Source organism: Candoia aspera, chromosome 2 (assembly GCF_035149785.1).
Source record: "Candoia aspera isolate rCanAsp1 chromosome 2, rCanAsp1.hap2, whole genome shotgun sequence".
Classification (NCBI taxonomy): domain Eukaryota; kingdom Metazoa; phylum Chordata; class Lepidosauria; order Squamata; family Boidae; genus Candoia; species Candoia aspera.
Genome location: NC_086154.1, coordinates 153,803,761 through 153,827,429, shown reverse-complemented (window position 1 = coordinate 153,827,429; position 23,669 = coordinate 153,803,761). Strand labels below are relative to the sequence as shown.

At 45.9% G+C, this 23,669-nt stretch overlaps 1 protein-coding gene across 1 annotated transcript in view; it reads left to right on the top strand.

Annotated features, from left to right (window-relative positions):
• The window catches only part of LOC134490976 (complement C3-like), a 98,834-nt gene that overhangs the window by 20,330 nt on the left and 54,835 nt on the right, over positions 1–23,669 (top strand). Inside the window, exons 3-11 of the mRNA XM_063294379.1 lie at positions 5,671–5,833; positions 7,066–7,136; positions 7,809–7,894; positions 8,422–8,504; positions 15,292–15,382; positions 16,525–16,627; positions 17,011–17,131; positions 19,210–19,325; positions 19,666–19,812. Of these exons, the coding sequence (XP_063150449.1) occupies positions 5,671–5,833; positions 7,066–7,136; positions 7,809–7,894; positions 8,422–8,504; positions 15,292–15,382; positions 16,525–16,627; positions 17,011–17,131; positions 19,210–19,325; positions 19,666–19,812 (981 nt within the window). The remainder of the gene's footprint in view (positions 1–5,670; positions 5,834–7,065; positions 7,137–7,808; positions 7,895–8,421; positions 8,505–15,291; positions 15,383–16,524; positions 16,628–17,010; positions 17,132–19,209; positions 19,326–19,665; positions 19,813–23,669) is intronic.

The window sequence follows — 23,669 nt, the reverse complement described above, 5'->3', positions numbered from 1 at the left end:
TGTAGGCTTCTCTACCTGTCTACTTAAAATGGCCACAGAATTTGAGATATCTGGGCGAGAGTGATTTGCAATGTACAGTAAACTTCCAATTGCAGATCTATATTTCTCTGCCTCAGTTCATTGAGTTTCTCCTATATCTTTCTGAAAATCTGTTATCATCGGAGTAGAGACTGGTTTACAGTCTTGCATATTAAAATCTTCTAGGAGCTTTTGAATTTTACTACATTGGCTCAACAGAAAGCTACCATCCTTCTCCCTGTGTATTTCCAAGCCTAGGTAATTTGTTACTGTTCCAAGGCTTTTTAATGTGAAATGGCTTTTCATGCAGGCTTCATAATCAAGCCTTTGTTTTTGTGTTGATGTGAACAGCAGCAAATCATCAACATAAATGCACAGATACATACAGCCTTGTTTGTCTTTCTTCATATATACACATGGATCTGCTTTTCCTTTTTCAAAACCAAAATTCTGCAGTTTTTCATCTAATTTTTGGTTCCAGGATCTAGCAGCTTGTTTTAACCCATAGATTGATTTCTGCAGTTCACAGACCAGATTCTCCCCTTTTTCATAGCCAGGGGGTTGCTGCATGTATAATTTGTGGCCTAAATCACCATAGAGAAATGCAGTTTGAATGTCATAGTGGTGAACTGACATTCCTTTGAGTGCAGCAGTTTTTAACAGTAATCTAATTGATTCACCTTTAGTAACTGGTGCAAAAGTCTTGTCACAGTCTAAATCTTTCCTTTGAGTGAACCCTTTTGCAACTAACCTTGCTTTATATTTTTGGATTTTGCCATCAGCATCCCTTTTCAGTTTGAAAACCCACCTACAACCTAGACAGCATTCATTGGGAGGTAGATTTACCAGTTTCCATGTTTTATTTTCTTTCAAGGACGCTAACTCCTGTTGCATGGCAGAATGCCAATTTTGTGCAATCTCAGGTGGTAAAGCATTCACTTGTTCTAAAGACTCAGGTTCTGTGAATATGTGAAAAGCCTTTACTGTTTCAGCCTGAAAACATGATGGAGGAACACCTTTATTACTTCTCTGAGATCTGCGAGGTAATACAGGGCTTAAGTTTGGACTCCTATAAATTTCCTGGGAAGCATCTGTCTCATCAGACAGATCTTCAGTTTGCTTTTCTGGTTTAATGTCCTCATCAGGCAAAAGATCACTATCAGCAAGTCCTTGCTGTTCCCTTGTAGTTGGATCAACTGGAGAGCTAGAATTTAATCTCCCCCAGTTTTGTACAGCAAAAGAAGCGCTTTTGCTAATTATTAATTTCTCTCCCATTATGAACCTGTAGCTCCTTTGGCTTTGTTCATAGCGAACAAAGATGGCTTTCTTTGTTGTGGGGCCTCCTTTCCTTCTCTGTTATTTCAGAATATGAACCCATGCAGTGCTACCAAACACTCTAAGATGGTTTAGCTTTGGTTTCACACCATAAAGCAAATGGAATGGAGTGTCCTGAATCACAGAGTTATACAGTCTGTTTTGCACATAACAGGCAGTAGATATTGACTCTGCCGAATACTTAAAAGATAAATGTGAATCTTTAAGCATGCATTCCATCGCATTTTGCAAGGTTCTGCCCTTTCTTTCAGCAACACCATTTTGCTGAGGGGTGTAAGGTTAGAAAGAATTTGTTCTATCCCCTTTTCTGCTAGGAACCTTTTGAATTTGTGAGAAAGGTACTCTCCTCCTCTATCACATTGGAGTGCAGATACAGGCCTAGGGAATTTTCCATTTGCCCATATCACAAACCCTTTAAATTTCTCAAATGCCTCATCTTTATCTTTTAAGATGTAGATAAATGTGTATCTTGAGAAATCATCAGTGATGGTCATTGCATACCTTGCTTGTCCAAGACTTGGAGCAAAAGGACCAATAATGTCAGAGTGTACAATTTCCAAAGGTCTAGTTGTAACTCTGTCACTGTGCTTACTCACAGGAGCTTTTAGTGTTTTGCATTCTTTACAAACTACACAATCTTTGTCACAGGGTTTTATCTTTAGGTCAGCACACAGGCATTTGTGGCATTTGTGCTATATACCTGAAATTAGCATGACCAAATCTTCTATGCATCAGGTGTACACATTGGTCATGATATGGAGTGTTGCCAACTGCAGCCTTGCAGCTTGGCTTCCTTGCATTTTGCACAATGTACAAGGAGTCTTTTAATATACCAGTAGCACACAATTTCCCATTTTTACGTATCTCACAACCATTTTTCTTAAATGTTATGACATACCCTGTTGCAGCCAATTGTGCCACAGATAAAAGGTTTGATTGTAAATTTGGCACATACAACACACCTTTTACAGTTTCTCCCAAGCAGGATAAATACAAGTCACCTTGTCCCATAATTTTGGTCACAGACCCATCAGCCAAAGATACACTTTGTCTTTCAGTTTTGGGCAGTGACACAAAAGAGCTTTTACAATTACATAAATGACATTTGGCCCCAGAATCTAACACCCATACATCAGAATTACCCTTCTCAGCAACCTGTGCAATTTGGGTTGTCTAAAGAGCCTTATTCTGTGTTCTTTTTCTCTGTCTTCCTATTTTTGGGTAGCAAGGCACAGTCTTTCTGTAAATGTCTAGCTGAACCACAATTGAAGCATTGCTGGCTGGCTAGTGCTGTTCCTTCAGCTTCATTTTCCTTCCTTTCCCTTGCTTTCTGGTACTGCAGCTTTCCAGAAGAGATGGGGGGGAATCTTTCCTCTCTCTTCTCCCATTCAGCGAGTAAGCGCTGTGTAACATACGATGGGGTGAGGTCTGCTTCAGGCATAGCCTCCAGGGTACAAATCAGCATGTCCCACGTTTCATTCAATGAGGACAGCAGGATATAGGATTTTGTGAGAGGTGTAAATTCCATTCCTCTCTCCTGCAACTCAACAAACAGCTGCTGAATATAATGCAGGTGCTCAGGAAAGCTATCTCCTTCTGCAAGGTAGCCTTTGTACAGCTTTTTTGTCAGGGTAACTTTACTCCCTGCTGTTGCCTTTACATACAAGTCTCTCAAAGTGTCCCAAAGTTGCTTTGCAGACTGCATACCTCGCACATGGACTAGCTGATTGTCCTCAACTCCCAGGATAATGGTGGCTCTAGCCCGCTCATCCTGCCTAAGCCATTCAGCACTGGGATTTTGGGGGATTTGCTCACCAATTGGCATCCAAAGATTCTCTCTGCGAAGATACATCTCCATCTTCAGGGCCCAATTCAAATAGTTGGTCTCTGATAGGCGCTCCAGAGGCATCGCTGAGGGCTGGGAGGTAGCCATGGCTTCTTCCTTCTTTTGCAATTCACCTCAGCTGGCTTCTTTGTCCTGTAGACCGGCAGTTGCTGGAAAATCTCCAGGCGGCTCCAAAGAAAATCTTCACAGGTCTTTGCTACCTGCCTTTAAGTTGTGCATGAGGTGTGGAGCTGATTTCTCTATTCTCTCTGGGGTTTTACTGGGCTGCTTACTGGGTTTACTGGGCTGCTTACTGGGCCCATAACCTGTTGGCAGAGCGCTAGAAAACATTTGGCCCAGGAGAGATCAGAAAAGTCACACACCAGGCATTTCTATAAAAATAAATTTATTTACAGAAAACACAAAAACATATTTACAAGCTTTTTGCTGAGAGGAGAGATCTCTCTCAGCTGCATACTCTCAGGTTCTCAGAGAGCTGCTTACTGGCTGCAAGTCTAAAAAGAAGGAACTAAGTAACAAGCAAACTGCCCTCACTTCAGGCTATGCAACTATTAACACCTAAAAAGAGGACAATTAAATCCAACCTCTTCACCTGGCCAAAATGATTAGTTACTATAGTTACCTCTATCTGTAGTAGAAAACAATATACCAATAACCCTAGTAGAACATGCCTAGACTGTCAGATGTTGTGAGAAATTGCGCATATAACCTTAGGGAGGAAATTAAACACAGTTATGGGATATATATGTATGCATTTTACAGTACTTATTACCACATCCCAGTCCTGAAAGACTCTGGGCAGCATACCACAGCAAACAAAGAGAAAGTAAAATATAATAAATACTGAGATCAAAATCAGTATCGAAACCAAAAACCACAGGAAGAAATCAAAATAAAATCCGACAGGCACCCACAAAGTATGGCAAAAGTAAGGTGATTGATTTAAAAAAAATGCTAAGCTGGTGTTTAGAACCAGATTGCTAGAGATTCTGAAGCAGTCAAAGTTTAGTGATTAGTAAATATGGGATGTCAGTGGGCCAAAGAGCAGAATGTTCACTCTCAATGTGAGCAATGATAAGAAGAAAAGAAAAAAAAAAGAGAATGCTGAATGCTATATCTCCCGGGCCAGTCTGTTGCTAGCAGTCCTGGATTTTCCAGATTCAGCGTTGGAATGTTATTCCCTGACCAGATCCCATCCAAGTCCTAACCAGGTCCAGCTCTGCTAAGTGCCTGAGCCCAAAGAATGTCAAACAGGTGCCGCCATCTGGTGGGACAGTTAGACTGAGAACGGTTCTGCAAATTGGACCATAATCTCACTAACAGAGTTACTGAGTTTCTATATGCAGCGATTTCCGTGAGAAGGCACATTAGATGTCCTAATCTTGCAGTGATGATGACATTACACATTTTTTCTAGTTCTTTTCTTGTTTATTCCATCTCTATTTTATCTTGCTTTATTGCATCTCACTCATTTTTTCCTTTTTTCCATTATTTAAGTCTTAACTTTTAGGTTTGACTGATACCCTGCTTTTCCTATATTTGGTCATTGCTGCTATGTTTTTATCTTGCTGGTCATTGACCATACTTAAATAAAGTTGATTTGATTTGACTGAGACTAGTTAAATAAGATTATTGTATTCATTTTCATTATTTCTCCCTGAATGAGTGTGCTTGTACATCATTCCTATTTTGATTACTTTAATTACTTATTGTTTAAGATGTAATCATCTTTAATGAAATACATTAAGTTCAAATCTTAGAGAAACTCTCACTAAATAAGCTCTGTAAGGTTCAGAGCAGCCTCTACCAGCTAGGTGCACTGTGATGTGATCGATATGATATGATATATAGTTGGATAATCCAATAATTGCCCAATGGAAAATGAGAAGGGGAAAAGAGAGCAGCTCTCATGAGATTGTAGAGCTACAAATGGGCAGCCCAGAAGGCAGCTTCGATGGGTTTGGATTCATGATTCTCCAGGAAGTGAGATGGTTGAAACCAGGAACGTTGATTTGTAGTGGTGGTTCCCTCACCCTTCCTGGCCCTTGTTTTGAGCTTGCTGAGTTTTCTTGGTGGGTAAAGCAGGTGGGCTTTGTGGGCACACCGGAGTGGACAAAGGGCAACGAACGTGGCTTGTAGAGGAGAGCAGCAAGGCGAGATCTCAGGGATACTGTATGTTCTGCATTAGTTTCAGTGGCTGGGCTGCTTTAGCTGGACCCTGCAGGGTCTTTCCACAGGAAAGATCAGACACTGCCTTAGGGGAAGCAAGCAGCAAGTTTTTAAAATTCAGTACATCTATGTTTCATAGCATTCTGTGATCCTCTTTTTTTCATTTTTGACTCAGCAGAGATTTTTGGCTCAGTCGGAAAAGGTTTCCGTGATGTGGCCTAGGGCTAAGGAAGGAGGCCTCAAGTGGCCCTTAGTGATGATTTGCGTTTGAGACCTCTGCTCTACCTCATCTTCTCACACAGATTCCTGCAAAAGAACTGAATAAGGACTCCAAGCAAAATCAGTATGTGGTTGTGCAAGTAAATGGTCCTCAAGTGTTCTTGGAAAAGGTGGTTTTAGTGTCGTTCCAGAGTGGCTTTCTGTTCCTCCAGACGGATAAAACCATCTATACGCCTAGCTCTCCAGGTAAACGCTTTTTCCGTCTCTCTTCCTTCACTCACCTGGGATCCCAGTGCAGGTATGTGATGAATAATACTGTAAACAAGTCCATTCCTGGGATTTGTCTTTGATTTGAGGTACCTCCTTTGCAAGTAAAATTGATCATTTCCCCATTTGTCCTGAGAATGTGAAGTTGGTTGGAAAGAAAGCTTCTTGAATAAAGGGTGTGTACCAGATATTTATTTTTTTTTCCCAGAGCTTTTAGCCTTCATAGCCCTCAGTCAAGAAATCAGTCTTACTACCCTTCTCTTGGGGAAGATGTAGACATCTCTCATGGAAAGTTCTCAGCCTGGAAGGTTCTTTGGGGGACCAGTGTGCAGTCAGTTAGGCTCTTTGGACAGGAGGCATCATCCTAAGTAAGAGGAGAATAAAACATTTTAAAAGGGAACATTTCTTAAGTGAAGAAAGAATATCCCATCATGTATACGATATGCTTCTGTGGATAGGTGAGCTCTTAAGATAGGAGGAGACTGAATACATGAGAGCAGAGAGAGAGGCAGTGACTATATTTTGCGTGGTTGTCAGGCCCGAGGACTGTAGGCATTAATTGCCTGTGAGCGGGCTAACAGAGAGTGGGGGAATGGAAGAATGTATCTCTTGGAAGTGTTGGCGGCATTGGTGACATTGAGAAATCTGTCTGTGAGTCCTCAAAGTCAAACTTGGGATGTTCAGAAAAGATTTAAGAAATATCTTTATAGATGTCCCATTGGAATGCACATCACAGATTAGGAAGGGAATGAAGAGGTCCAAGAAGATGTCACCCCGACTAATTGCGAGCTACGAAGGGGGGAAAGCCTTGAGGGTTATATGAGGGACCCTTTAAAAAAAAAATTTCTTATTATGCTTCTTTAAGAGAAGAGGAAAATTAGTCATCCTGAAGGCCTCAGTGGCTTTTCTCTGAAGAATTAGGTGTTGCTTTTGTTTCAGATCCAGAAGATCCAGGCTGAAGTAATCTAGAAACATTTATGTTGTAATAAACGCACTGGTCTTTAAAGTGCCCTAAGATTCTGCTGTTTTGGCAGAATAGACCAACCAGCTGTTTCTCTAGAAACTGTTTCACATCCGCATTTTCAGATTCGCAATGAGCCTGGCAGACAGCCACAGAATATCAGACAACGTATGGCAAACTTATTTTTCAGGATGCAAGCACCTGTCTTCTGAATTTTATCACAAACAACAGTTACTCTCTTTTTTCTTAGTGCGCTATCGGGTCTTTTCCATGGATCACAACATGCACATGATGGACAAAACTGTGATTGTCGAGTTTCAGGTGAGAATCGTGTCTGCAGTTCTGTGGGGTTAACATAGTCCCCTGAACAAGCAGTGATTGTTGGTACTTCATTGAAGTTTGCCATGTAATCATGGCAGGTAGACCCAACCCCTCTGTGAATCTTTGGGTGGCCAACGTTTTACATATGCATTTTTTTCTTAAATGTTAAATTTTAAGCTCTGTGCTAAAGATTCAGCTGTATCAAAGATTAAAACAGTTTCACTATGAAATGAAAAAAAAATACTGAAGTTGAATGTGTGTGTTTGTGTGCGGGTGCGGGTGCGGGTGCATGTATATGGTGGGGATGGGAGCTAGTTGTTTACTTTCTGTTTTGTAAGCACAAGCCATTTGTTTTTTCATCTGTACCATGTTTTTCTTGCAAAAAGGGGCTTAGGGTGGCAAATGTTCTATTCTCAAGGCAAATTAGGCTGAGTGCTCGGCTCAGGGCTATCAACTGAAGTTTGCATCTAGGTGAAAATCCAAATAATGGCCTTGCACGTTATATTCAGTGCCCCACCTGAATATGGTGGGTTGCATTTGATCTCTATATTATGTGATCACATGCTAAATCTAGTATTCCACCTGGATTCTGATAATATACAATGCATAGGAAATAATGAGCAACATTTTACATTCTTTCAACACACCTGTAACTTATTTCCTCGTGCCCAGACACCAGAAGGCATTGTTGTCAGTTCTACTCCAGTCAACCCATCTTCAGCCTTGATCCGGCCTTACAACTTACCAGAGCTTGTGAGGTAATTTAACATGGATGTTGTCATAAGGCAACCTGTTCTGAAACTGAACTGAAACTCTGGTGGGGAACCCTGTACAGTATGTTTCCCTTTAGCCTGCTTCCCTGATCTATTACTCAAGTAAGAAAAGTCCAAGCTTGATTTTATGCATTTGTCCATCACATTTCTCTATCTTCTTTTTTTCTGGAGAGCCTGGAGCAACACACATGGGGTTATAATGTTATTTTTATGGCAAGTCTGTGAAATAGAGTGGACGAAGAATAGGTACAATCTCATCAGCACCATTTAAGCTCTCAGAGTAAGAGGGAATTTGCTGCAGAAGCAAGAGTCAGATTTCAGCTTCTGGATATTTAAGTCTGAAGATTTCTGGATCAGGCATTCTCTTCCTCTTTTACATTTATTCTCCATAGGCCAAGTAGACCTATTAATGTCAGGAAGAGGCCTTGGATCCATTGTTCACATCATATTTATTGTCATAAAACAATTATAAAGCTTCTGCAATGAAAAATCTCTTCATTTTCCTTTGGTAGCTTTGGGACCTGGAAGGCTGTGGCCAGGTACGAACATTCCCCACAGGAGAGCTATACCGCATATTTTGATGTCAAGGAATATGGTAAGAAGAAGGGCCATTTCTGTTCAACAAATCCACTCCCTGATCCTGTCATGCGCTGCCTACCTCTGAATAATGCTCAGACACTGGCTCGGTGGAACAGGCTCTGGTTTATTCATAGCGTAGGTACAGCATCGGGAAAAAAGCTGAGAGTGACAGGAGCGCGCCGGTGCGGGGTTTAAATACCCCGCGCCGGTCAGCGCCCCCTCACTCGCGGTCACGTCACCCCCCTTTGTCCATTACGTTGACCTGCCGGTGGGTGAGAGGTTGCGAGGCCCCGCTGGCGTTCCGGGATCGCCCATCATCGGTTTCTCTATTCCTCCGGTGATTGCTTTCAGCTGGGCGATCTCCATTGTATTAGCGCTGATGGCTTGGGTGTGCTCTGTGATCCGTTTAGCTATTGTTTCTTGACCGTTAGTCGTTGTGGGTTGATGGCTACTTATCTTGAGCCCCTTCCCCTGTTTCCTTGCTATTGTCATGTGTGCCATTGCGCTGATGACTTCAGCTCAATGGCACTCATGACATACTGCCCCCTGTCCGAATAGTGCTCCCCCCCCGGTTTTCTGGTTTTTTTTTTCTTTTTTTCTTTTTCGTGGAGCTGTCAAACGGCACTTTTTTTTTTTTTTTTTGAAATTCCCGCCGGAGTAGTTTTCGCCCCTCCCTTTGCTCCTCCCTCTACCACGTGCCTTCCCAGGGTGTGTCCTAGTACGCATGCCCAGGTCACGCCCTGGCGTGCGCATGCTCCGGCCACACCCTGTTTGTTTGGCTCAGTTCGGCGAGGAGAGAGGCGTGGCTGGTCGGGTGCTTATCAGCTCCAGGTAAGGCCCTTCTTTTTTATTAAAGTGCGTCGCCTTTGTTATTTGTGCTCCTGGGCGTTGCCCCCAGGTTGCCCTGTTGACTTGCTTGCCACTCCCCCGTGGGCCCGGGGCGGGGGGAGGGTGCTGGCGAACGCTTGTTACTGCCTCGTGGGCCCGGGGCGGGGGGAGTGAGTCCCGGGGGGGGGAGGTCCACCCAAGTCGCAGGCTTGGGGGGGCCCTTTCCCTTGGGGCACGGTAGGCGGGGGGGCCCGTGGGGGAGGGGTTTTGCAGGGGACGGCTTGCTAACCTTGCTTTTGGCTTGTCGGGGTATGCCCGGTGAAAAGCCCGGGTCAGGCCAGGCGCGTTAACGTTGTGCGCCGCCACCCATTCCGGGTGGGGGAAGTGTTTCCACCTGACCAAATAGTGTAGAGTTCCTCGTTGCTTGCGGGAGTCGAGTATGTCCCTTACGTCGAAGTGATGTTGCCCGTCGATCATCACCGGTGAGGGCTGTGGCGTGCTTGGGTGCCATCGAGAGGTGGTTGCCGGTTTCAGGAGGCTGGTGTGGAACACCGGGTGGAGTCTCTGTAGGTTGTGTGGCAGGTCCAAGCGTATTGCCACCGGGTTCACTATTTGCGTGACTCGGAACGGCCCGATGTACTTAGGCCCCAGTTTTTTTGAGGGTTGGGGTGACTTTAGGAATTTGGTGGATAGGTAGACCATATCCCCCGCCTGGAACGTCGGTTGTTGGCGCCGGTGCTTGTCGGCCTGCTCTTTGTAGGCTGCCTGTGCATCCTTCAGCGCCGCCGTGATTATTGGCCATGATTCCGCGATCTTCCGTCCCCAGTCGCTAGCGTCCACCTGGGGTTCCGGGGGTTGAGGTAGCTCCGGTATGGGGACAAAGTCGCGCCCCGAGACTACCTCGAACGGAGTTTTCCCCGTGCTCATGTGGACGGCGTTGTTGTATGCGACTTCGGCGAACGGGAGCAGTTCAGCCCAGTCGTCTTGGTGATAGTTTGTATATGAGCGTATGAATTGCTCTAGGGTGGCATTGAGGACCTCTGTGGCTCCGTCCGTCTGGGGGTGCCAGGCAGTGGATAGGGCCTGTTGGGTCCCCGTCAGCTTTAGGAAGGCCCGCCAGAATTTAGAGGTGAACTGTGTGCCCCTGTCAGTCACCACACGTGCGGGACATCCGTGTAGCCTGTACACGTGGATGAGGAAGAGTTTGGCTAGTTGTTGTGCGGACGGGACCGACGTGCAGGGGATGAAGTGGGCCTGTTTTGAGAAGTAATCCTTCACCACCCAAATGGCCGTTTTCTTCTGGCTGGGTGGGAGGTCCACTATAAAATCCATAGAGATTTCCTCCCATGGGCGGGAGGGTTCTGCCACCCGTTGTAATACCCCCCCGGGTTTGCCTGGTGCCCGTTTGGCCCTAGCGCACGTTGGGCAGGACGCTACGTATGCTTTCACGTCTCGCCTGAGCGCGGGCCACCAGAATTGACGCCGTGTTAGGTGTAGGGTCTTGAGGAACCCAAAGTGTCCCGCTTGCTTGGCGTCGTGTGACCTATGCAAGATCGCTTGGCGTTGCGAGTCCGGGACATAGATTCTGCCTTCCCCCCATGCCAGGTCCTGTGCCATCGTTACCTTGTCGGGGTTTGCCAGGAACCAGGGGTCGGTTTTGAGGGCGGCGGCGATGTCCGTGCGTATTCCCCCTGGTAGTTGCGGTTGGCTTCGTCTGGTCGCAGGTTGTCCCGCCGTCGGTTGCGCCGTAGCGTCGAGCTGTCTCCGGGCGCCGCTTCGGGTGGTCACGGCCATCCCCAGTTGCGAGGCGGATAGGACCGTCCCAATGGTGTCTGGGGCGGGCTCTTCGTCTTGGGGCAGTCGGGAGAGGGCGTCGGCCAGGAAGTTCTTTTTGCCCGGCATGAACTTCAGCTGGAAATTAAAGCGGCTGAAGAATTGGGCCCATCGGACCTGTTTTGGGCTAAGGCGTCTGGGCGTTCGTAGGGCCTCGAGGTTCCGGTGGTCAGTCCAGACCTCGAATGGTTGGGTGGCTCCCTCGAGTAGGTGTCGCCATGTTTCTAGCGCCGATTTTACCGCGAAGGCTTCTTTCTCCCAGACGTGCCATCGCCTTTCTGTCTCGGAAAACTTCCTTGACAGGTAGGCGCATGGTTTCAGGAGTCCCGTGGGGTCCTTTTGGAGTAGGATGGCCCCCAGGGAGAAGTCTGAGGCGTCGGCTTGGACCACGAACGGCCGTTCTGGGTCCGGGTGCGCGAGGATTGGCTCCGTGGTGAACAGCGCTTTCAGCTTGTTGAATGAGGTCTGGCACGCGGGAGTCCAATTCAACACTGTGCCCGGGTTCTTGGCGCGTCGGGTGTCCCCCACCCCTTTGGTTTTGAGGAGGTCCGTTAGGGGGAGGGCTATCTCTGCGAACCCCCGGGCGAATGACCTGTAAAAATTCGCGAAGCCGAGGAAGCTCTGGAGTTGGCGTCTGTTGCGGGGGCGCTCCCAGTTTAGCACCGCCTCGACTTTTGCGGGGTCCATTTCTATGCCGTCCCCGGAGATTCGGTACCCCAGGTAGTCTAGGCGCGCTTTATGAAATTTGCACTTTGTAGGCTTGGCATAGAGCTGCGCCCTTCTGAGCTTGTCGAGGACTTGCCTGACTAGGGTCACATGTTCCTCGTGCGTTTTTGTGTAGATAAGGACGTCGTCGATGTAGACAAGGACCCCTTTGAACAGGTGTTCATGCAGTACCTCATTGATGAGCTGCATAAACACCCCAGGGGCCCCCGCGTGTCCGAACGGCAGCACTTTGTACTGGAAGGCGCCTAGGGGGCAGTTGAACGCAGTCTTCCATTCGTCCCCCTCCCTGATTCGGATGCGATAGTACGCCTCGCGAAGGTCCAATTTGGAAAAGACTTTGCCCGTGGACAGGTGGGCGAGCATGTCCTTCACCAGGGGTAAGGGGTATTTATTGGACAGGGAAGCCGCGTTTAGGCCCCGGTAGTCGGTGCAGAGCCGTAGGGTGCCGTCTTTCTTCTCCCGGAATAAGACGGGGGCTCCGACCGGTGAGCATGCTGGCTCTATGAATCCCCTGTCTAGGTTTTTATCGATGAACTCCCGGAGGGTTGCCATCTCCTTCGGGGTCATCGAGTAGATCTTTGGTCTAGGTAAGGGGACGTCGGGCAGCAGGTCGATCCGGCAATCCGTCTTGCGGTGGGGGGGTAGTTGGTCAGCTTCCGCCTCTCCGAAGACCTCGGAGAAGTCGGCGTATTGTTCCGGTAGGTCTGCTATGGTAGCGGCGTTGTCCTGTGTAGTCGCCTCCGCTCGTCCCACAGTGGGGTTGGTTCTGCCCGCTGGAACTGGTGCCCGATACTCGCCGTCGCCGAATGTGAAGGTGCGGGTCTCCCAGTTGATGCGCGGGTTGTTTGTCGCGAGCCATGGCATCCCCAGGACTGCAATGGGCCGTCCGATGTGAGTGACGACGAACGATGTGCGTTCGGTGTGAGTGCCCATTTGCAGGGTGACCGGCTCGGTTTGCAGCGTAGCTGGTTTCCCTCCCGCTGTAGAGCCGTCCAGCTGGTGGAATGCCAACGGCGTGGGGAGGGGGAAGCAACGGAGGTCGAGTTTGGCGACTAGGTCGGGGTGGATGAGGTTTTTTGAACACCCCGGGTCCACTAGTGCCGCGGCCGTGGTGGCTCCGTTGCCGGCAGAGAGTTTAATTGCCGCCATTATTACGGGGCTTTCGCCGTTCCGTCGAGGTGGTCCGCGCTGCTGTCCCACCGCCTGCCTCGCAACGCGTTTCAGGGCAGGCGGGGAGCTTTTCCCGCCGGCTGGTCGGGGTCTACGTTATCCTCTTCCCCCCAGTAGGCGTCCCAGCCTTCCTCTGGTGTCGCTGTGGCCACGGTCATTCGGCGGTGAGGGGGCGGCCCCGGGTTAGGTGGTTTGGGGCTAATTTTCGGGGTGGGTTTAGGCGCACTGGTCGGCGGTCGGTTGGCGAAGCAATCCGCCGTCTTGTGCCCTAGTTTGCCACACTTCCCGCAGGGCTCCCGATTGAATTTCTTCTTTGGGTATAGGGCCGGCCGTCCCCACGTGTGGTGCGGGTACCTTTTTGCAGGTATAGTTTGTGTCTTCCGTGGTTGTCATGAGGAAGGTGCGGTGCACGTGTTCGGCTTTCCCCGCGAGGTGGATCCACCCGTGTAGCGTTTCTGGGTCGTCGCGGTAGAGGGCCCATTGGAGTACGTCGCGGTTGAGCCCCCTTTTGAACATTTCCAGCAGGGTGGTCTTGGACCAGTCGCTGACCTTCCCCGCGAGGGCTTTGAACTCCAGGGTGTAGTCTGGGACAGTGCGTGTGCCCTGTTTAAGTCTTTGGAGTGCGCTTTTCGCCCTCACTTTGGCTAGGGGGTCTTCGAAGTAGTTTTTCATCTCATTGATGAAGGCGGGGAAGTTGGCGAGGGCGGGGGAGCTGGACTCGTACAGTTGGACGTACCAGTCCGCCGCCCTGTCTTGTAATTTGATCGCCACGGCAGTCCGCTTCGGAGTCGTAGGAGTGTCCGTGCCTCCCCATGAACTCCCTGGCGTTCGTTATAAAGAACGACAGTTTCGTGGGGTTCCCATCAAAGAAGATGGGGAAGTCCTTTGGGGCCCGGGCGTTTTGCGCGGCCCTTCCTCTCGCTTCCTGGCCTGTGGTGTCGTCCGCCTGGGCCGTCTGCTGACCTTCATCTGGCCCGTGGGGGTTCGGTGCTTCGCTCGGGGTGTGGGCCTGTGCGGGGACGTCGTTGGGCGGCATGGGGGGCATGAGCGACTGAAGCATGGTCCGGAGTTCCTCCAGTTGGGCCCGCATGGCCGCGAGTTCGGCTCGTGCTTCCTCGTCCACGGTCCGCGCCGCCGCTGGGGCCGGTTCCGTCGGTGTGTCGGCGGGGGTGGGTTGCCGGCGGGGTTCAGCCTCCCTCTGCCGTTGGTCTGCTTCCTCCGCCGTCTGCTGGGTGTTTCTGTCGTCCTCCTCCGTTGGGCTGTCGCTCCACGCCCGTTGCTGGGGTGCGATGTGGGGCGCGGGGTCCTCCGCTGGTTTCGGAAGGTATGGTGCTCCCTCCCGCGGTCGGGTTGCCTCTGTCGCCATCTCCCCTTGGGGTTGGAGCTGAGGCTCGGGTCGGGTCGGGTGGGCGTCCATGGCTCCGGGAGTCCGCGGTGCCTCTGGCCTCGGTCGGTCCTCCTCTGTTTCTTGCCGTGCGGCTCGCCCTCCTTGTCCGCGTCGCTCCAGCTTCATCTTTCTGGTCTTCTCGCCGTCTATTCCTCCCGCGGCTCGTTGTCGTCCGGTGGGGCTCGGCGAGGCTGAGTTTATGACTCTCAGCTTTATGTCATGCGCTGCCTACCTCTGAATAATGCTCAGACACTGGCTCGGTGGAACAGGCTCTGGTTTATTCATAGCGTAGGTACAGCATCGGGAAAAAAGCTGAGAGTGACAGGAGCGCGCCGGTGCGGGGTTTAAATACCCCGCGCCGGTCAGCGCCCCCTCACTCGCGGTCACGTCACCCCCCTTTGTCCATTACGTTGACCTGCCGGTGGGTGAGAGGTTGCAAGGCCCCGCTGGCGTTCCGGGATCGCCCATCATCGGTTTCTCTATTCCTCCGGTGATTGCTTTCAGCTGGGCGATCTCCGTTGTATTAGCGCTGATGGCTTGGGTGTGCTCCGTGATCCGTTTAGCTATTGTTTCTTGACCGTTAGTCGTTGTGGGTTGATGGCTACTTATCTTGAGCCCCTTCCCCTGTTTCCTTGCTATTGTCATGTGTGCCATTGCGCTGATGACTTCAGCTCAACGGCACTCATGACAGATCCTGAGCTTCAACCCTTTCCATTTTGCCTATGAAAAACCCACTTCTGTTATTTGTAGAAATAGCTGCTATGGTCTCTCCTGGAAAGTTATATTAAATAGTAATTCAGCAGATCCATCTCCTATCGGTGTTTGTCTTCTACCCTTTCCTCCATTTCTTTTTGTGTAGTGTTGCCAAGCTTTGAAGTCAGTATGCAAACGTCAGAGAAGTTTCTTTACATTGATGGCAACAAAGATTTCCAAGTGTCTATCACTGCAAGGTATGTGTAGTTACAACTATGAGTAGCTAAAGAAAGTTATTTTGACACTGGGTATCATCTGCATGAAAGTAATTTTTCTTTGGGTCATAATAGTCAGAAAAATATGATTTGGAGATTGGTTCCGATTTGAACACATTTACTTGAAACTTGTTTATCAAATCCCTTATTTATCAAATTGTAAAATACCAGTCAGCATGCCCCCCAGCCCCCAGTAATGAAGGGAAGGTCAGTTTAAAATCTTAGGCAGGAATAATTTTATTTCACTATTAATCAAGACAGCGCCTCTTGAGATAATACCATTATGCGAATCCTACCTTTGCAGGGCAGGTAGTGCTAATATTGCTTGCTTCTGCGATCAGTCTCTATCATGCTGCTTCGACTTTATTTTTGGTCCCCCGTCTGTCTCTGCTTAAGTGATGTTGTAAATTTATCTTCAGCACATTGATTAACTTCATGCTCTTAGGAGTGCAAAATAGGAACATTCTGCTGACCACCTCAGTAGACTTTATTTAGCTTTTGAAGGCTGATTACTTGTGATACTAAGCCCGAGGATCTCTTATAGCTTTGACACTGCATCTTTTTAGAATTCTGGGTACTCAGTCGTAACAGTGATCATGATAGCGAGGGAGAGCGGTCAAACCCTTTTTTCGGGGAAGTTACAATCCAAACAAAAAATGCCCCCAATCCCACTCTCCCATTATTTAGGAAGTTAAAAATATATATCATTCAGCAAACTTTAACTCTTAGGTATTTTAATGGTTGATTTTAATTGAATTAAGGTTTTAATTGTGGTATGTTTTCTACTTTGTACTTTTTATTCTTGCAAGCCACCTTGAGTGTTGGAATGAACAGAAAGGTGAGGTATAAATTTGGAAATAAGAAAATAAAATGGGCAGGTGGGTGAAGGGACTGACTTCACCATTTCCCCCCTCAAGTCCTGTTTTCTCCTGCCCAACAGAAGTGGCAAGGGCTTGGAGAAAAGTGCCTGAATCAACAGAACAGAGGAAATAAGGTAGCCGTGAGAAATAGGTCAGCTCCCTCACTGATGTGCCCCTCCATTTGCACACCTCTTGTGTCAGGGAAGACCAATATGAAAAGCAAGCGTGTATAATTTGACCTTTACTTTCATGCTGTCATTACAGGTACCTGTATGGGAAGAGAGTAGAAGGTGTGGCCTTTGTCCTCTTTGGAGTGAAAATAGATAATGAGAAAATGAGTATTCCGGACTCACTCAAGAGAATTCCGGTAAAACGTAACAGGGGTGTTTGTGTGTAGCAGTGTGTTTGTGGATTTGCGTGTCAGCCCCACTAGGTAGACCAGACCACAGACTCAATTCCCCAAGGAGGCTAAAACTACTTTTACTGACATTGGCTATAGCAACAGAATCTTGCAAGTCTGATTGTGCTGTAGTTCCCTCTCCTTCATATAATTCAGTGAATAAGGGAGTGCCTGCCTGAGCCCCTTCCGAATGTTATCCGGAAGTTCTGGACTTGAACCATATTTTACCCCTTGCCGCCTTGGCAACAGAGCTTGCATATCTCCATCAAGATCATCTTCCCTACTCTCTACATTGTGACAGACCACTTGATTTCCATCCTTATTTTTATTTGTTTTTCTTTTATTTTCAGATTGTTGATGGAGATGGGGAAGCAGTACTAGCAAGACATACGCTGCGTTCCCGATTTCAAAATCTCACTGAGCTTGTTGGGCATTCTCTGTACGTCTCTGTAACGGTGATGACAGAATCAGGTGAGCAGAGGTGGGAGACGAGAGGGGTTGATTGTTTATTTGAATACAAGCATGCTACACCTTTAAAAATTAACAGATGAGAATTTTAAAAATCAGGGACTTCAAATAACTAAATAAAAGAAAACATACCATCACCACAATACATGACTGATTTGTGATACCATTTTTAAATCCTCCCTTTCACGATGATTATTCATCTTTATCCACAAAATCCATAACACTGTTGTGGGCATAACAAATGCATCTTAATTGGTTCTGAATGTTTAGTAAAGTGAATGGAATATTTCCAAATAGATTAAAAGAGATGTTATACCCCAAATCCTGCATTTTATGTATTGTATCCATTAGCTTTTCCATTAAAACTGTTTCTATCATTTGGAGTGTTGGGTCTAAATTTGGAATATTAGCGTCCTTCCATTTCTGTGCTATAAATATTCCTGCTGCCACCAGCATAAATCCGATCTTGTCTTTGTTTCTAATATTTTCATTTTCTTGTTGAAACATTAATAAAATACTTCATTGCTAGAACAGATGGTATGCAGATCTTATGTATGTCCCTAACCATTTCTCAAAATGTTGGATCTTTGGACAATGCCACCAGATGTGTCAGTTTGTGCCAATTATATAGTCCTCAAATTTTTGTTAAAAAATTGTAGAATGATATGAATTTCCTAATCCTTCCAGAGATAGATCATAATGGTTTGTTTCTCCATTTATAAAACAGTCCTATAATGTCTATAAACTTGCCTTTGCCCATCTATTTGAGCTGCTTTTAAATTCTCTGGAAGAGATTGATGTCCTGTTAGTGGCATTAGTGGGGAAGGTTATGGTGCTAATATTTCACATCCCTTTTGCCAAATTTCAATAATAGAGTCCAAAAAGGGATTTTGTCAATTTTCTTCATGCAGGTTTAAATCTATACTCTTGTTTAGGGTTACATCCAGGCTTTGTTGTATACACATGCTTTCTGAAGCATTTTAATGGAAACAGTATGTCTAGTTGGGAAGCCATAAAATAAAACAATATATTAAGAAATCCCCACTTCACCTCTTCTGAAGTTTTAAGATACACTAATTGTCCTATCTTAGAGCAAAGAACCACGCTGAGATGGTAGCTTGAGTCTCTAGTGTTTGTTCTACTCTACTGGACAGAAAATCCTGCCAAACTGAAAGGCCGTGGGAAACCCACACAGACTAAACCCAAAAATCAAGGCAGGTCTGCTCTGAGTTTCTTTGAAGGAAGGTTCAAAGTCTCTAAACTACGCATGCCTTTTCCCCCCTGGATAGGGGCTTCCTCCTGCTCACCATCAGTACTCATGACACTAATTTTCTCTTTATATGTGGCCTTATTTTGAGTACAAATTTTGTGAATGTTTTTTGCTGTGAAGTTGGAGGTTTCCTAGATATGGAGAGAGATAATGTTGAAAAATATATAATAATTTAGGTTGTATAATCATTTTTGAGGATGCGGTTTTCCCTCAGATATATAGGTTTTATGTGCCATCATTTAAGACAAGGGGTTTCAAACTGTTCCTTGAAACCCTGTGGATCTATGAAAATTTGATGGGGGTTCAGTGAGATGCTAAGGGCAAAAAAGGAGAGCGAGAAAGAAAACGAGAAAACGAGACATCCTTTGGTTGTTTTTGTTTTTTTAACTAACAGGTTCCTTGGTCTGAAAAAGTTTGAAAATTCATGTTGTAATGTATTATGAACTTAAATTGATATACTAGGTATAGTAAACTCTGGCAATATGGTTTTGGTTTCATTTCACTTTTGATTGCCAGGAGTAATTTGCTACATTACTTTTTCTTACTTCTTAAGTTCTTATTAGTACCACTTACATGGCCAGGATAATAAAGCTTAGGATCAGCAGATAATATGATGCAAAGGGGTTTTCTGGGGGGTGGGGAAGGAGAGAGAGAGAGAGAGAGAACTTTCAAACTGTTTGTGTACTGGATTTATTAGGTTTGGAGCAAATAGTGACACCGCCCCTGCTTCAAAATCTTTGCCGGATTTTTCTCTTGCACTTCTGAATTTGATTTCCTATTTTAACTTGCATTCCTTCTTTTCGTTTTGTAGGCAGTGATATGGTGGTGACTGAGCAAAGTGGCATTCAGATTGTGACCTCTCCCTATCAGATCCACTTCACAAAAACCCCCAAATATTTCAAGCCAGGAATGCCATATGAACTGACGGTAATAGAAATGTCCTGTCAAAAAATCACAGCAAACACATTGGCAATACCTTCCTCCACCTTACTGGGTTTCTGAAGAGCTGTACAGACTTGGCTGTTCAGGATACATTTGGGGATGTGGAAGTTTAGCTTACCACAGGGTTGGCGCTGCCACTGCAGATTGATTGATTCACTGACTGATTGATGTTTGTACACTACTGTAGAAGTTTTGGTATAGTGTATCTGCATAGAACTTACAGGAGTTTAGTGACAAAAAAAGCCTTAGTAAATCAGTAAACGGATTTAGATTCAGAGGAAATGGCTATGTTCCATGCTGAATCACCTCTTCTGGATTGTTTTAGGTGTATGTCACCAACCCTGATGGCTCGCCAGCTGCCAATGTACCGGTGGTATCAGAGCGCATTCATGCTGAGGCAACTACTTTGAACGATGGGACTGCTAAGCTCATCCTGAACATACCACTGGACATTCAAACGCTACAGATCACTGTAAGTCACTCTGACATTCTATTAAATTCCATTCAGGTACTATGTTTGAACAGAACCAAAACAGCCGTTGACTGGAATCCTAGTGATCTTCCAGGTTGGCACCCCTCGTTTTTTACGATTTGGTGTAAGGCCTGTGTTTCTATGAATAAAGTTCAGACTGAAACCACTTATTACCATTTTGTGTGCCCTAACTCTACTTTGCAGTAGGATAGTGTGGAATCAAATGCAGGACCCAGAGCAAATAATCAAGGCTGAACTGCAGTGTTTATTAAACAGGGTGCACTGGAGGGGTCCTCACCAAGATGGTGGATGCCTCCCCCTGCAGACAAAAGAAATGCACTGAGGTTTATACATTACAGAAAAGGAAACGATGTAAGCATACATACATATGCAGGCACAACGATGACGCAGGCATACATATATACTCATAAGCAATAGATCTCAAGTTACTTTCTGTCCTGCTTATCTACTTTGAAGAAAGCCATTGTCTTAGTGGGAAGAAGGGAGGGAGCAAACTTCCTGAGTACAGAGATTCACTGGTTGCTTTGGGAATGTCCTGATAAAAATCAGCAGAAGCTGCAGAAGCTGGTGTGAGATAGTTCCAAGGTTGTCTGCCACATTCCTTTATGTTTCAATTTGGTTTAAACGGGACCACTCATCTGAAAGCTTATTTTCCTCACACCCGATTTCATAACTCTGGTATCATCCAATCTGCTGTGCTATACCACAACCATTCAAAACGATAAACGCAGCTCTGCCCCTTTGGATATGAGTGTGATGTCACTCTGCATATACAAAAGGAGAAACGCTTGTATCACAAGAGTGCAATGCTGCTGTTGTCTAGCCCATTTACCTCCCCCATAGCTGCTGCTCTTCAGGGCCACCACAACCTGGTGTGCGAATTGTGCGCTGCCCAATGGTGCCGCATGAGGGAGGGGTGTCGGTTGCAAGTTGAAAAGGAAGTGAGGGGGATACAGTATCAATAACATTGGCTCGCCCTCTTTGCCCATGCACAGTCAGCCGCTGAGACCAGCGACAGGACCTATACTCGCGTCCCAGCAAGCCCATGCATGGTTTTTGCTATACAATTATATTTCATAAATTTGGAATATTAACTATGTTTTTGGGGGGTGCTAAGTGGAATTCTGCAGAAGGGCACCTTGGATGCCAGGAGCAGCCCTGCTGTTGCTCATGGGGGAACAAGTGATGAATTGTGCATCCTGACGTTGTGATGCAAACTCTGTTCTTTCTGCACTTTTGTAGGACAGTGCAAGCGAGTGTGAAAGGCAAAGCAAGGAAGTTTGCACTGTGATGTCATTATGCAAATTTTGCCATCGTAGAGTCATCCTGGCTAGGAATGGACACCTATACTTTATGTGTGTGTGCTAGTGTAAGGGGGATCATTTTACATTGGTTGGTAGCTGTATATTTGGGTCTGTTTCTGTTGAGTTGAATGTAATATAATGACAATCCTCCTTCATCTTCTTTTCTTTTGACAAGGATCACCAGACGATGCAAAAGTCAGCTGATCAGGATATATTGTGTGGTCTGGTGACATTTATAAAAAGAAAGGAAGCTGGGGAAATAAATGTCCTTGTGCAGCTTCTAGTGCACTGGGTTTTTTTTTTAAGGGTAAAGAAACAGAAAACAGACCCCCTGCAGAAATACCACTCAAAATAAAATGATTTCTCCCCTTTTCTCAGTATTAAGAAATACAGATTTTTTTTTCACAGGAGCAATGGTTCCTACAAATGCTGAGTCCCTGATTTGGCTTGGCATTAAATATCCAATTTGCCTTTTTGTATCCAGTTCATCATCCCATCTGGTCTTCAGGCTGCAACTCACTTTGCAATTGTCTTGTTTTAACCAGATGTGCCCCCCCAAACATCCTTCTTATCAGCTTCTCCATTGACGGAGAGTGAAAGCATTTATTGCAGAACTGAACCTGAGTATGTTAAGCCTGGTAACAGGATGCAACAGATCCTTTGCTTTCTGAGCACCCTCATCAAGCAGCGTGTAGCAGACACAGAGCACCAGCTGGATTTAGCCAGGTCCCCAACCTTAATTGCCAGTGAATCCAGCAGGTATTCTGCCTCCCCTATGACATACTTAACTAAACTCGAGGTACCCAACCATCGGAGGGCCTTCACTCTGGCACGATGTCACGCCCTCCCTTCAGCTGTCCTTGAAGGTCGATACAGGAAGGCTCCTTCCCCAGAGAGACAACGCCCCTGTGACTCTCCTCACATAGAGACAACAGAGCACGTGCTCCTCCGGTGCCTGTATTACAGAGACAGTCAAACTAGCCTCATCGTACCATTATTGCATAAATACCCAGGGCTCTCGGGATGATTGTACACCTCCCTGCTGCTGTCAGATACCAACCCTGCTGCAACATACAATGTTGCCAGGTTCTGCGCAGCAGCGCTTAAAATTTGCCAGATGATGGCCGGTGCCACAAACTAGCATTTAATCTTAACTTATTAGAGCGCTGTATTTCCAGATATACTAACCTTTATGCTCCCCCACATTCATCTAATGCTCCTACCCCTCCCCTAGATTTTTTTCCTTTCCTTTTCCTTTTCCTCTAGACTTTTGTGTTTTAGCTTTTTATATTAGATTTTAATGTATTTTCTATTTCTGTGTTTTAGCTTTTTATATCAGATCTTAATGTATTTCTGTCTTTTAATTTCTTATATTAGATTTTAATGTACCTTCTATGTTTTAACTGACTGTACCCCTCCCTCCTTATGGTGGTCTTTGACCGTGATAAAATCCGTTTGTTTGTATTTTCTGAACAACTGCAATATTCTGCTTCTGAAAGAAGATGCAACAAAGACCCAATTACAGGATAGCATTTGCAACACCCATAGTACCGTGGAGGGTTTTTTTTTCCCTGAAGATGCAGATCACATAAAAGGGATCTCAGATCTTTTATGAATATAGCATGCTAGCCAGTTCCTATCGCGTTGGCACAAATGGCAAAACTGACAGCACCGATAAAAGAAAATAGCGTGACTGGATTTGTTTCTACTTGGAGAATGCTTTTGAACTTTTTGCTTCTAACGGAAAAAAACGAAGTTTTGATTTTGGGCTTTGATGATTAAATTGTTTGTTTTTATGGAAATAATGTTAGCCAAGGCTTAACTAATGGTAAGAGATTGAATTAGTATAATAAGCATTTATATCTATGTTGGAGAAGGTCGGAAGTCACCTTCCTCTTATATTTTCTTGCTATATCTGCACTTTCTTAGTTTTTCTTTTTTCTTTAATTCTGTACTCAATCTTTTCTGCATTCTGTATTTTGCATTTTAACTTTACTTTGAAATTCTAATGAAGTTCTTATTAAAAAAAAAGGATGCTAACCAGTTCCTCTTTAGCCATTACTGTCTTCTTTCAGCAGTCTTCCTGTGGACATCCCTGAGTGTTAGCTTTAAAAGGATTCATTGTTTGTTTGTTTATTTATTTATTACATTTATATTACTGCCCATCTCCCCCGATGGGGGACTCTGGGTGGTTTACAATAAAAGCAATAATAAAAACATCTAAGCTTCAATCACACTTTAAAAACATAAATAAGATAATAAATACAAAATCCAAGAGGAGATAGAATCCCAATCAATAGGGGGTGCTATGGCACCAACCACACCCAGGTGGAGCTGTTACCCCCCCACCCCCATCCAACACAAGGAGGCAGAACCAGGTCTTCAGTTTCTTCCTGAAGGGCAGGAGTGAGGAAACCCATCTCAACTCCAGGGGCATGATATTCCAAAGGGTGGGCGCCGCTGCAGAGAAGGCCTGCCTCCTGGACCCCGCCAGATGTAATTCCTTTGTTGATGGGGTCCATAGCATGCCCT